This window comes from Heterodontus francisci, chromosome 1 (assembly GCF_036365525.1).
Source record: "Heterodontus francisci isolate sHetFra1 chromosome 1, sHetFra1.hap1, whole genome shotgun sequence".
Taxonomy (NCBI): domain Eukaryota; kingdom Metazoa; phylum Chordata; class Chondrichthyes; order Heterodontiformes; family Heterodontidae; genus Heterodontus; species Heterodontus francisci.
This window is the reverse complement of record NC_090371.1, coordinates 225,582,479-225,596,120: the sequence shown is the minus strand read 5'-3', so window position 1 is coordinate 225,596,120 and position 13,642 is coordinate 225,582,479. Positions and strand designations below refer to the sequence as shown.

The following is a 13,642-nucleotide window of genomic DNA, read 5'->3' as shown; positions in this document are numbered from 1 at the left end:
TTGGGGACATGCCTTTTTATCTTTGCAGCTTTTGTTTCCTGAAGAAACTTCAGGTATAAGTCATGGGTTTGTAAAGAAAACATTGTCATTGTACAGTAGAAAATCATCATTAGAATTAAGCATCTTCAGTTCATGTACGATTGCTTTAACAGCAACAAATAAAAGCACCTTCTTACTGTCCAAAGGTCCATCTTGGACTAGTCCCTTGTCAAAAGTTTATATACTGATAGTTTTGTTCAGGCTTCCCAAAGATCTCTAAATACCTTGATGGACACAGATTATGCTGTAGTATGTAGTTTTCCTTAGAAATCAGATCAGCTGTTCCAGAAAGCAATCTGTAAACTTGCATCCAGGTAGAAATCAGTGAGGTAGCAAAGAGCATTGAGGAAGCACTCTAACCTTAATATAAAAGCAAAATACTGCGGATGCTGGAAATCTGAAGTAAAAACAAGAAATGCTGGAACCACTCAGCAGGTCTGGCAGCATCTGTGGAAGGAGAAGCAGAGTTAACGTTTCGGGTCAGTGACCCTTCTTCGGAACTTACACTAACCTTACAAGATTGGAGTTTTTTAATCCTTTAATTTTGAACCACACCTCTGCGTGATTGCTTGTCAATAAAAGGGAGATTAAGCCCAACATTTTTATACCTTTCGGCAAAACTGTTTCTTGTCCCGCATTGACCCTCACATGGGCCTTAAAACCATTCCTATGGCATCATGGCCAATACTACATGTGGTATTTGAGGTGGACTCTAACCACTGTCTTGTATAGTAACACCATCACCCTCTTTTCATTTATCTTGTCTCATTTGTTCTGCCTCTGGTTTGTATGATCCTCACACTTGGAGATTTTGTTTTTAAGATCATCACTTAACTCTTCAGTAAAATTTATTTTGTATCCTAAATCATTTTCTTCCTCTTTGAAATGTTTTTCTCTATTTTCTCCTTTCCAATAGTTATTTTCTATCTTCATTATACTTTTGATATTCACCAATCATATTAAATAAAAAGGAATTGAGTATCAGACCAGCCATGATCTAATTGAATGGCAGAACAGGCATGAGGAGCTGAATGGCCTACACCTGTTCCTATATTCCTACAAAACATTTCTCTACAATGCAGCAAGATTCTTCTCAGTCAAGTTTTATTTTAATGTTTTTAAATATATGAATAAAATATTTCAGATCTACACCTTATGGGCCCCTTGCACTATTTGTATTATTTTGAGGGAATTGACATTGAAGGTTTTGCACTTGAGTCACAGGCTGCTTGTTGCAAAGAAAAGGATTGGATTGTAGCCACCATGACACTGCACTCCTCAGACTGAAAGTGTTTGATAATAGTGTTCCTTTAAATGTGAGGTGAATGGATTATTATATGCTGTAAGAGAATAATGGGGTGTTAGTTTTGTGCAGATAATAACACCCCATTTACAGCACATTACTGTAGATATACCTTGAGCTACACAAGCTTTGGATTTGATTCAATGAGCTCCTGGCCTGCTCTGCCAACACATCTACCTTTTTGTTCTTCCAGAGCTTAACTTTCATGTCTTTTTTTTTGTGTAACTCAATCTGCCTCTCCAGACTCGCCATGCACACACCATAAACTTCAACTTGCATCCAGTCTCCACCTGAATCCTCTTCCCCGACATCTGGACCATCCAGATATACAATATAATCTCCAGTGTGAGAGCAGATCCACGAGTGTCTTCATAATGTGTTACTCAATTCTACTTTAAGATCGAACCTGACTTTCAGGCAGAAATTCTAGCAAATCAACTGATCTTGTCTTATTGAAACGAATTTGTGACTCTCAATGAGACAAGCTTCTTGCTCTTATGTGCAGTGTAAAACCTTGGATTATGCAATATTTGTCTAAAAAGTACTCCTTTCAAATTGCAGGAGCAGATTATTCTCAATTAAAGCCAACCAAGGACTGCACACCCATTCAATACCCTAAGCCAGATGGAAAAATCAGCTTTGACCTTCTATCCTCTGTGGCCCTTAGTGGAACCAATCATGAAGATGATCAACCAGCACATTTGACCCTATTGGATGATAGCGTACCAGTAAACAGGAACTTGGCTGAGTTTGATGGACCAGAGCAAAGATTCTGTCCTGCAGGTATTTTTAACTAATCTGATTTCATGAAGCTCTGTCATTGCGTTCATTTCAAACATAAAGATATGGGCAAAGCCTTGCATCATTACCTGAATGGTTTGCAGTAAGTATTTTTTTTTTTACAGTTGAAACCCTTCGGGGGAAAAAAACATCCATTGTAAAGAATTGTAATTGAAATACCTCTTATTTTTGTTTTTTTTTCTTTGAAATGAAGTGAGTTTAAGTAGGCCTGTGCCACCTTCTGGGGATTAAGGAGTGAATGGAACTACTTATCTAGAGTTGCTGAAGTTGTTAACATGAGTTGAATTCATCACAATCAGCGCTTCAGTGATCTTATCATTTTCAGTTGCCTGAGAAATACATCCGCTTTTTAAATTTTTCTGGCTTAATAATCTTGGGTCAATTCCAATAAAAGTCATCAGCATTTATATGAAATACAACATGTTCAAGCTTGGGACTCAAAATGTCTGTATTTCAGTTGTACCAAAGGATAAAATGTATCACTCATTTTGTCAAACTTGATATAATTACGGAATAGCAAAAAATATTCTCCCTCCTTTTTCCTGCTCCCATTACAATTTCCTCCCTTTACCTCTTTATCACGAACAGTTTTTTATTCATTCGTGGGTTGTGAGCATCGCTAGCAAGACCAGCATTTATTGCCCATTCCTAATTGCCCTCAAGAACTGCTGCAGTTCAAGTGGTGTAGGTACAGTGCTGTAAGGGAGGGTGTTCCAGGATTTTGACCCAATGTGAAGGAACGACGGTACAGTTCCAAGCCAGGATGGTGTGTGGCTTGGAGGGCGACTTGCAGGCGGTGGTGTTTCCATGTGTCTGCTGCCCTTGTCCTTCTAGGCTGTAGAGGCCGCAGGTTTGGAAGGTGCTATCAAAGGAGGCTTGGCACGTTGCAGCAGTGCATCTTGCAGATGGTACACATTGCGCCACTGGTGGAGGCAATGAATTTTTAAGGTGCTGGATGAGCTGTAAATCAAGTGGGCTGCTTTGTTCTGGATGGTATTGAGCTTCTTGAGTGTTATTGGCGCTGCTCCCATCCAGGCAAGTGGAGGGTATTCCATCATATACCTGACTTGTGTCTCGTAGGTGGGAGACATGCTTTTTGAAGTTAGGAGAAGAGTTTCCCACTGCAGAATTCCCAGCCTCTGTCCTATTTTTGTAGTTACAGTATTTCTGTGGTTACTGCCAGGATGTTAATGGTGGGGGATTCAACAGTGGTAATGCCATTGAATGTAAAGGGGAAATGGTTAGCATTCTCTCTTATTGGAGATGGTCATTTGCTGGCACTTGACTGGCGCAATTGTTACATGCCACTTATCAGCTCAAGCCTGAATGTTGTCTAAGTCTTGCTACATGCGGGCACAAACTGCTTCACTATCTGAAGAGTTATGAATGGTGCTGAACAGTCAATCATCAGTGAATATCCCCACTTCTGGCCTTATGATGGAGGGAAGCAACTGAAGATGGTTGGATCTAGGACGCTGCCCTGAGGAACTCCTTTGTGCTAGGTATGACTCCAGCCAGTGGAGATTCCCATTGACTTCAATTTTACTGGGACTCCTTGATGCCACATTTGGTCAAATGCTGCCTTGATATTGAGGACAGTCACTCTCGCCTCACTTCACATAGTAGATTGCATTTTGTTTGAAGTTCCCTGGTGTTTTGCCCAATTGGCTATTTTTCATCTGTAAGTCTAGGCATTGTGAACAATGAAACCATGGAGGTATGGTGACCAAATTCAACCCTCTTCTTGCCACACATGCCAACATTCAGTAGGGGTCATGAATGAACGTTTGGGTGTAGGAACTCTAGTACTTTGTTTTTGTAACCTAAGATATCTTCAGGCCAGTTGAATCAACAATCGCTACTGCAGTTGAGATCAGCTTTTAAAAAATACATATATTTGGGGAATATGATATTCTCGAGTGTATTTATACACAGTATGATTAGCTACACTTGTAAGAGTCTGGTAAAGAATCTTCTGCCCCTAAAAGCTCCAGTTGTCAAAATTGCATTGTCTCAGGTAAGTTTTGATTTTGCACTTGTTTGTTAAAGCAACAAACATAGTTTAAAAAGCAACCTTGAATTTGATTTTTAAAGTGATAACTTAAAGGGTTATGACTATGGTGGAGTTTTTAGATGATCAATATGTAAAAATCTTGAAATTCTGTTGTTATGGATGCATTTGTAAATGAAAGGAAAGGGTAGTGACTGGCTCTTGCACCTCTTGAACCAATACTTGGAGTAGCCCACTAAAGCATAAACTGATTCAGCAGGAGTAGTTCACCAATGAGATTCTGCTGCTCAGTAGTAGCACTCTTGCCTCTGACTCAGAAGGTTGTGGGATCACTGGAGAAACATAGAGTCATAGAGTCGTACAGCATACAAACAGGCCCTTCGGCCCACCGCGTCCATGCCGACCATAATGCCTATATATACTAATCCCACCTGCCTGCATTAATTCCATATCCCTCTATGCCTTGCTCATTCAAGTACCTGTCCAGATGCCTCTTAAATGTTGCTACTGTTCCTGCCTCCACCACCACCTCAGGCAGCTCATTCCAGAAACCCACTATTCTTTGATCCCCTTTAAATCTCCTCCCTCTCACCTTAAATCTATGCCCTCTAGTTTTAGTCACCCCTACCATGGGAAACAGACTCTGGCTATCTACCCTATCTATGCCTCTCATAATTTTATATACCTCTATCATGTCCCCTCTCAGCCTCCTTCACTCCAGGGAAAACAGACCCAGCCTATCCAATCTCTCTTTATAACTCAAGCCCTCCAAACCAGGCAACATCCTTGTGAATCTTTTCTGCACCCTCTCTAGCTTAATCATATCTTTCCTGTAGTGCGGCAACCAGAACTGCACACAGTATTCCAAATGCGGCCTAACCAATGTTATGTACAACTGTAACATGACGTCCCAACTCTTGTACTCAATGCCTCGGCCGATGAAGGCAAGCATGCCATATGCCTTCTTCACCACCCTGTCTACCTGTGTTGTCTTTCAGGGAAGTATGTACTTGCACCCCAAGGTCTCTCTGCTCAACAACACTCCCCAGGGCCCTGCCATTCACTGTATATGGCCTACCCTGGTTCAGCTTCCCAAAATGCATCACTTCACACTTGTCTGCGTTAAATTCCATTTGCCACTCCCTTGCCCACTTTCCCAGTTGATCTATATCCTGTTGTAACCTTAGACAACCTTCTTCACTGTCCACTATACCACCAATTTTGATGTCATCTGCAAACTTAACTAATCATGCTCCCTACATTCACATCCAAGTCATTAATATATGTGACAAATAACAGAGGGCCTAGCATCGATCCCTGTGGCACACCACTGGTCACCGGCCTCCAATCTGAAAAACAACCCTCCACTACCACCCTCTGCCTATCACCAAGGCAATTTTGTATCCAATTTGCTAGCTCACCCTGGATCCCATGTGAACCTTCTGGACCAGCCTACCATGCGGGACCTTGTCAAAGCCTTGCTAAAGTCCATGTAGACAACATCCATCGCCCTGCCCTCGTCAATCCTCTTGGTCACCTCCTCAAAACTCAATCAAATTCGTGAGACATGATTTCCCACGTACAAAGCCATGCTGACTATCCCTAATCAGACCAGGCCTTTCCAAATGCATATAAATCCTGTCTCTCAGAATCCCTTCCAATAACTTTCCCACCACTAATGTAAGGCTCACCCACCTGTACTTCCTTGGCTTATCCCTGCTGCCCTTCTTGATTAACGACACAACATTAGCTGCACCTCATCCGTGGCTAACGATGATACAAAAAATCTCTGCCAGGGCCCCAGCAATCTCCTCCCTTGCTTCCCATAGCATCCTAGGATACACCTGGTCAGGCCCTGGGGATTTATCCACCTTAATGCGCTTCAAAACCTCCAACACCTCTTTTGTAATGTTGATATGCTCCATGATATCGCTGTTCCTTTCCTTGAACTCACTAGCTTCCATGACCTTCTCTACGGTAAATATGGACAAGAAATATTCATTTAAGACCTCGCCCATTTCCCGTGGCTCCACACGTAGATTGCCACATTGATCCTTAAAGGGACCTACTCTCTCCCTAGCTACCCTTTTACTCTTAATATAATTACAGAATCTTTTAGGATTCTCCTTTATCTTATCTGCCAAGAAAATCTCATGGCCCCTTTTCGTCCTCCTAATTTCCTTCTTAATTGTAGTCCTACATCCCCTATACTCTTCGAGGGACTCGCTTGATCCCAGCTCTCTATACCTGACATATGCCTCCTTCTTTGTCCTGACCAGACCTTCAATATCCCTCGTTAACCAAGGTTCCCTAAACTTGCCAGCCTTGTCCTTCCATCCAACAGGAACATGCCGGCCCTGAACTCTTCCTATCTCACTTTTAATAGCCTCCCACTTGCCAGACGTCCCTTTACCTGTTAACAGCCTCTCCCATTCAACTTTTGAGCGTTCCTGTCTGATGCCATTGAAATTAGCCTTCTCCCCCCCAATTTAGGACTTCAACCTGAGGACCAGTCCTATCCTTTTCCATAACTACCTTGAAGCTAATAGAGTTATGGTCACTGGTCCCAAAGTGCTCCCCCACTGACACATCAACCACCTGCCCATCCTCATTTCCTAAGATGAGGTCGAGTGTAGCCCTTTCTCTAGTAGGGCCATCCACATACTGCTTCAGAAAACTATCCTGGACACACTTAACAAATTCTTCCCCATCTGATCCCTTAGCACTAAGGCAGTCCCAGTCAATATTAGGGAAGTTAAAATCACTTGCTATTACAACCCTATAATTCCTACACCTTTCTGTGATTTCCCTACATATATGTTCCTCCACTTCCCTCTGACTATTGGGGGGCCTATAGTATAATCCCATCAAAGTGATCACCCCTTTCTTATTTCTAAGTTCTACCAATATGGCCTCGCTGGACATTCCCCCCGGGATATCCTCTCTAAGTACTGCCGTGATGTCCTCAATCAATAATGCAACTCCCCCTCCTCTCTTACCTCCACCTCTGTCACGCCAGAAGGATCGGTACCCCGGAACATTGAGTTGCCAGTCCTGCCCATCCCTCAACCACGCTTCCGTAATAGCTATAATATCACAATCCCATGTACCATGTACATGACCACATGATTTAGGCTGACAATACTGAAGAAGTGCTGCACTGTCATCTTTTGAATGAGACATTAAACCAAGGCCCCATCTGCCCTCTCGAGTGTACATAAAAGATATACCAAGGCCATTGTTTCTAGGAGCAGTGGCGTTCCTCTTGGTGCCCTGACCAATATTTATCCCTCAACTAACATCAGTAAAACATGTTGCTGTTTGAAGGACCTTGCTGTGTGCTGTATTTCCTACATTACAGCAGTGACTACACTTCAAAATTACTTAAATAACTGTAAAGCACTTGGGGCATCATGAGGTCATGAAAGGTGCCATTTAAATGCAAGTTTTTTTTCTTTCTCCTATTTCCCCTCCTCAGCAATGGAAGTTGAGGAGAATGCATGTGGGAATTCCAATGGTGAACCCCTTGATCTTTTTGTCCCTTTCCGGTTGGCTCTGCTGATGATTCCTGTTAGTCTGAGAATTTTTTTTGCATTGTATTTTACTGTTTAACTTCCCATAACCCCATCCTTGTGGATATTTTGTCACATGAATTATTTCTTCCGCCCCCCCCCTTAGGTGTTTATGAGTTTGTTCCTTTGGAAAGTGGTAATGGGATGAGATTGCAGATCAATGCCCAGAACTGTGTTCACTGCAAGACGTGTGATATTAAGGATCCTAGCCAGAATATCAACTGGGTGGTACCTGAAGGAGGTGGTGGCCCTGCCTATAATGGAATGTAAACTACCAACGAATCCCAAACTGGAGCTACAGTATTATGTACTGGCATATTGTATTATTTTACCAGAATTGTTAGGTCTTAATTTTTTTAATCAAGCGTTCAACTAAATCTAAAGATGAGTGATTACATTTTTGCAACTAATTATATATATGTTTCAATTGATTTCATCAGCTCTTTATAAATTGGAATCAATTGTTCAATCAGAGGAAATGTCAGTCAAATAGATCAAAATAAAACTCTGCCCAACATTTGTCCTTATTGATGTTGCAAACTCAGATGTGTGCTTGCTAAAGACTTCAAATGAAAGTTAATTGGCACCTCATAAAATATGAAGCCTTTAATTTAGTCAGATCACTTTTAATTGCAAAATTATTTGAGTAATGTGCACATTGAGAATAAGATTTTTTTGGTAAACTACTATAAATTAAAATTCTGGTTTCAAAGTTAATTTTAGTCATGTATTATACTGAATGGGAATTATTTTGTACATTTTGAGAATTAATCCTATGTGGTCTGCTGTGTAACATTGAAAAGTAATTCTTAAAAAGGAACTGCTGTAAAAATACTTTAACAGTAAATACAGATCAACCAATTGCAGTTCCTTCTTGCCTTTATCCAAAGTGCTACCCTTCAGCTGTATAGCAGATGATAAAATGATATTTGCATGTACCTTCAACAAGCTGATTTTTAAGCTGAAATACTATTGTAAGCGTCATTTTGTTTAGCAAAAAAGAATTGGATTTTAATTTAATATGAACTTAATTTTACAAAATATGAAGTAAAAAAAAACAATAAATTGTAAACCAATGCCTTATTGAGGGGAGGTGAGATGGACAACCAAAATTGATGGTTACTGCTTCTGTGATATGAAAACAGTAGTAAGTAATGGTGCTTTATGCCAAATAATTGGTAATGATATAATTTATTAGTTTGTAAATAAAAACTTGTAAATGTTCAATTTCTGTAATAAAAATTAAACATTTGTGCAATACTTTTGTTATAAAATATCAATTTTCCTGTTCAGCATTCATGTTTAAAATGTTGTAAATACACTCCCTCCCTGGATTTTAGGTTCCAGTGTAATATGATCGTCATCCATTCAAGAGGACTTTTGGGAAATGTCAAGGTGTAGATTTCTTAATCAACGTGGGAATTTTATTTTAATGGTGCAAAAATATTCCAGGTCAGAATTATAGCTTTGATGGACTTCTTACATTGATCTGTTTCTGCACTTTAGACTCTTTCAGTACAACTGGCCTATTCTGGCTTTTATGCTGTACATGAGACTCCTCCAGCACCTCTTCATTTAATACCCAGCATATCCTTCTACTCCTTTGTCCTTCGTGCTTATCTAGCTTCCCATTAAATGTATCTATGCTATTTGCCTCATCTCCTTTGGTAGCACGTTCCACTTTCTTGATAGTCTTCGGGTAAAGAAGTTTCTACTGAAGGCCCTATTGGATTTGTCAGTGACTATCTTGTATTTATGGTGTCTAGTTTTGGACCTCCCCACAAGTGGAAACATATTTCTCTGCACCTACCATAGAGCCATAGAAATGTTACAGCACAGAAGGAGGCCATTCAGCCCATCGTGTCTGCGCTGGCTGAAAAAACTAGCCGCCCAATCTAATCCCACCTTCCAGCACCTGGTCTGCAGCCTTGCAGGTTACAGCATTTAAGATGCAGGTCCAGGTACTTTTTAGCTGAGTTGAGGGTTTCTGTCTCCACCACCGATCCCGGCAGTGAATGCCAGACATCCACCACCCTCTGGGTGAAAAAGTTTTCTCTCTTGTCCCCTCTAATCCTCTACCAATCACCTTAAATCTGTGCCCCCTCGTGATTGTTCTCTCCGCTAGGAGAAACAGGTCCTTCCTGTCTACTCATAATTTTGTACACCTCAATTAATTCACCCGCAGCCTCCTCTATTCCAAGTAAAACAACCTTAGCCAATCCAATCTTTCCTCATAGCTCTGGCAACATTCTTGTAAATCTCCTCTGTACTCTCTCCAGAGCAATTATGTCCTTCCTGTAATGTGGTGACCAGAACTGTACGCAATACTCAAAACTATGGCCTAACCAGTGTTTTATCCAGTTCCAGCATTACATCCCTGCTTTTATATTCTATACTTTGGCCAATAAAGGGAAAGCAACCATATGCCACCTTCAGTCTGTCTACCTGTCCTGCCACCTTCAGGGACCTGTGGACATGCACTCCAAGGTCTCTCACTTCTTCTACCCCTCTCAATATCCTCCTGTTGTGTATTCCCTCACTTTATTTCCCCTCCCCAAATGCATTGCCTCACAGTGGCGCAGTGGTTAGCACCGCAGCTTCACAGCTCCAGCGACCCGGGTTCAATTCTGGGAACTGCCTGTGTGGAGTTTGCAAGTTCTCCCTGTGTCTGCGTGGGTTTTCTCCGGGTGCTCCGGTTTCCTCCCACAAGCCAAAAGACTTGCAGGTTGGTAGGTAAATTGGCCATTATAAATTGCCCCTAGTATAGGTAGGTGGTAGGGAAATATAGGGACAGGTGGGGATGTGGTAGGAATATAGGATTAGTATAATTGGGTGGTTGATGGTCGGCACAGACTCGGTGGGCCGAAGGGCCTGTTTCAGTGCTGTATCTCTAAACTAAACTAAACTTCTCATTATTATTATCACTTACCATATCGAACCCTTTCATAATTTTAAAGATCTTTATCAGGTCACCTCCTCAGTCCCCTTATCGAGATAAGAGCCCCAGCTTGTTCAGTCTTTCATACAGTATATGCTGTCTGTTCTGGTATCATCCTTGTGAATACACAGCAGGTCTGGCAGCGTCTGTGGTGACAGAAGAGTTAGAACCATTTTCGGATCCTGACCCCACACAGGTGTGATGGGCACAATCTCCTGGGAGGTGGTCTTCCAGTTGACTGCTTCCGCCATCCAATTAAGGCTGCCTGAGGCTCAATCAGAGGGCCCACAGGAATGTCCTGCTGGCAACCCTACCTGCAGAGGTGGGTGCTGCTCAGGCAGGTAACAAACTGTGAGGGCGACTCAAAATGGAGATACCCTCTGAAGAATTATATTTTTGAAAATCTGTTTAACCACAGCTGCTAGTTCATCAGCGTGGAGGGAGAACCCCTCCACAAGATGGCCTGGGGCTACAGCTGTAGCTCTTTAGCATCCGCTGCTCCAGAGGTGGGGATTAAAGCAGGCCTTGCCCCCCGACCTACCACTGGGAGGCCACCTCCACGGAACTTCTGAGTTTGGCACTCAGCAGGGGTCTGCTGCCGGTGGAGTCCTCCCCATTCCCCTTATTAGGCTCTTAATTGATGACTAATGGCTACCCACTGCTGCTGGGTGGGTAGCCAGTGCCTGTTGTTCACCCACCTCTGACAAGATCGCCCAGAGACAGCAACGTGTCAGCCTGTCGACCCAACGCTCTAATTTGCAAGTCTGCTCCTAGTCCTGCCTTCAGACCTGCCTTCGTGGGACCGGGAAAGATGCCACCAAACCCTTCAGGTCTGTGACCTTTCATCAGAACCAATCTGATGAAAGATCACTGACATGAAACATTAACTCTATTTCTCTCTCTCCAGATATTGCCAGAGTTGGTGAGTATTTCTAGCATTTACTGTTTTTATTTCAGATTTCCAGTACGAGCAGTGTTTTTCTCATGTATCATCTTTGTGAATCTTTTATCACATCTTTTCTAGTGCCTCTTGTTACGACCAGGTGAGGAAGGGGGGCTCAGGTTCCCTTTTCGCCTTTTCTCTGGTTTGATCGCAACAGGGTTTATTCTTTGAACACAGTGATTTAGCTTACCACCTCAGTGAGCACTTGCTCCTGTTCCTCTAATTACAATTTCAAATGAACTAATCAGACAGCTTTTCTTGAGTTAAACAAGAAAGATGCAAGTTTATTAACCTTATCACTCTAAACCTGTTAAAATTACAAAAATATGCGACGCATCCACGCTCACATTCACCTGAGAGGGGCGCGCGCACACACACAAATAGATTGCAGAGGGAAAACAGAGTTGGGAGGTTGAAGTAAAGTCTGTGATAAATGGAATTCAAATACTGAGTCTCAGAGTCCTTAGTTTAAGTTAAAGTCTTGAAGTCTTCGCTGGGCCACGTGCACAATTCGAGCTTGCTTCTCTGGTTCTGGAAGGCAGAAGAGGCACTTTATCCATGTCCTCTTTGTTGTTGACTGTGAAGATCTGTAGATTTGAAGCTTAGCTGCAGCCGAGGCTTCCGTGGAACTTTGCTGGAGAGGGAGAGAGAGATGATGTTCCTTCCCTGGAGTTCAGTTACTGTCTGCTTTCAGTGGCACAATTCATAAAGACTCTTGAGTTACACAGGACAGGTAGACAGACTTCTTTGTTTGAAACATCACCTTCTGGAATGACCTTTGAAATTCAAAGCTGTTCAGACATACTTGGTTGGGAGGGATGGGGGGGTTGGCTCTTTCAAAGTCAGTGGATAGCTTTTGACGATCAGCATTGACAAAACCATTCCAGGTAGTTTAATCGGAGAGCACCCACATTGTTCTGGCTAGACTGCGTAACCACCTCTGTCTCAAGTTGGCCCTTGGGTTTTCATGCGCAAATTTGTGCATAGCCATCTTTAGCTGCTCTGTCCTGACTTAAAGTTATTTGTAATAATGTCCAGTAAAAGTCTTCAGGCAAAGTTCCATACGACGATGTGGGGTTTCCATTACACTCTATATACTTGTTTTTATTATATGGAGGCAAAGGGCTGAAATTTATGAGCGTGCCGCCATTCGCAGCAGCACACTCCGATATCACTAGGCTTCCCGCGCAGATGCGCCATTGCTGAACCCCCGCGATATTTCGTGCAGAGGCTCATTTAAATGGAGGGGGCAGAGTGGCTGCCCCCGATGATGTCCTGACAGACCTGAACTAACTTTGTTAGTTCTTCAAAGAATTTAATAAGTGGCGGCTACTCTATTGTGTTTTCGGTTTCAAGCGATTTGGCTATTGCATCTTTGAGTAAAGATTCCATTACCGAGATTAAGCTAAGTGATCTTATAGTTCCCTGGAATTGTTCTATCTCCTTTTTTAGATATAGGAATTTAAACATGCTGGCCTGGAGTTTCTGCTTGAGCGTGCTGGTTTTGTTCAGCACAATTTGCCCGAAATCTAAATTCCAAAAAAAAGGTTCTAAAACACTGCCCAACTGCTTGGGTTTGCAGAAGATTGTGAGCGGAAACCTTGGGGGAGAAACTTATTAATACTAGCGCAATTTCACCCAAAGCGGAAACTCTAGCCTGCCCACCAGTCCTCTGGTACTATTCATTTTTCTAATGAATGTTTATATATGTAATAGTACTCTTCCTATTTCTTCTTTAACAACATCTTTTAATGTGCATGGATGTAATCCATCCAGACCAGGGTTTTATCCCCTCTAGGTTTGACTCATATATCAATTATCTCTCCACCATCCCCAGGTTTTATCTTAAATGTCTTGATACCCTTTTTGATCTCTCCTAATGTCTTGTCCACCTTGTTAGTCTCCCTGGTAAATACTGAGGCAAAGTAGCTAGTCAATATTTCTACCAGTTTGCTGTCATTACCTATGAGTTTTTCTTGTGCATCATTAGTGACCCTGTCCCTATCCTAAGTTTCCTTATTTGTGTATGTAGAAT

At 42.1% G+C, this 13,642-nt stretch overlaps 1 protein-coding gene across 1 annotated transcript in view; it reads left to right on the top strand.

Moving 5' to 3' along the window:
* etfdh (electron transfer flavoprotein dehydrogenase) overlaps positions 1–8,986 on the top strand; it is a 46,865-nt gene extending 37,879 nt beyond the window's left edge. The window contains exons 12-13 of the mRNA XM_068041974.1: positions 1,904–2,125; positions 7,833–8,986. Coding sequence (XP_067898075.1) covers positions 1,904–2,125; positions 7,833–7,996 — 386 coding nt within the window. The 3' untranslated portion in view covers positions 7,997–8,986. The remainder of the gene's footprint in view (positions 1–1,903; positions 2,126–7,832) is intronic.
* Positions 8,987–13,642: the final 4,656 nt, after the last annotated feature.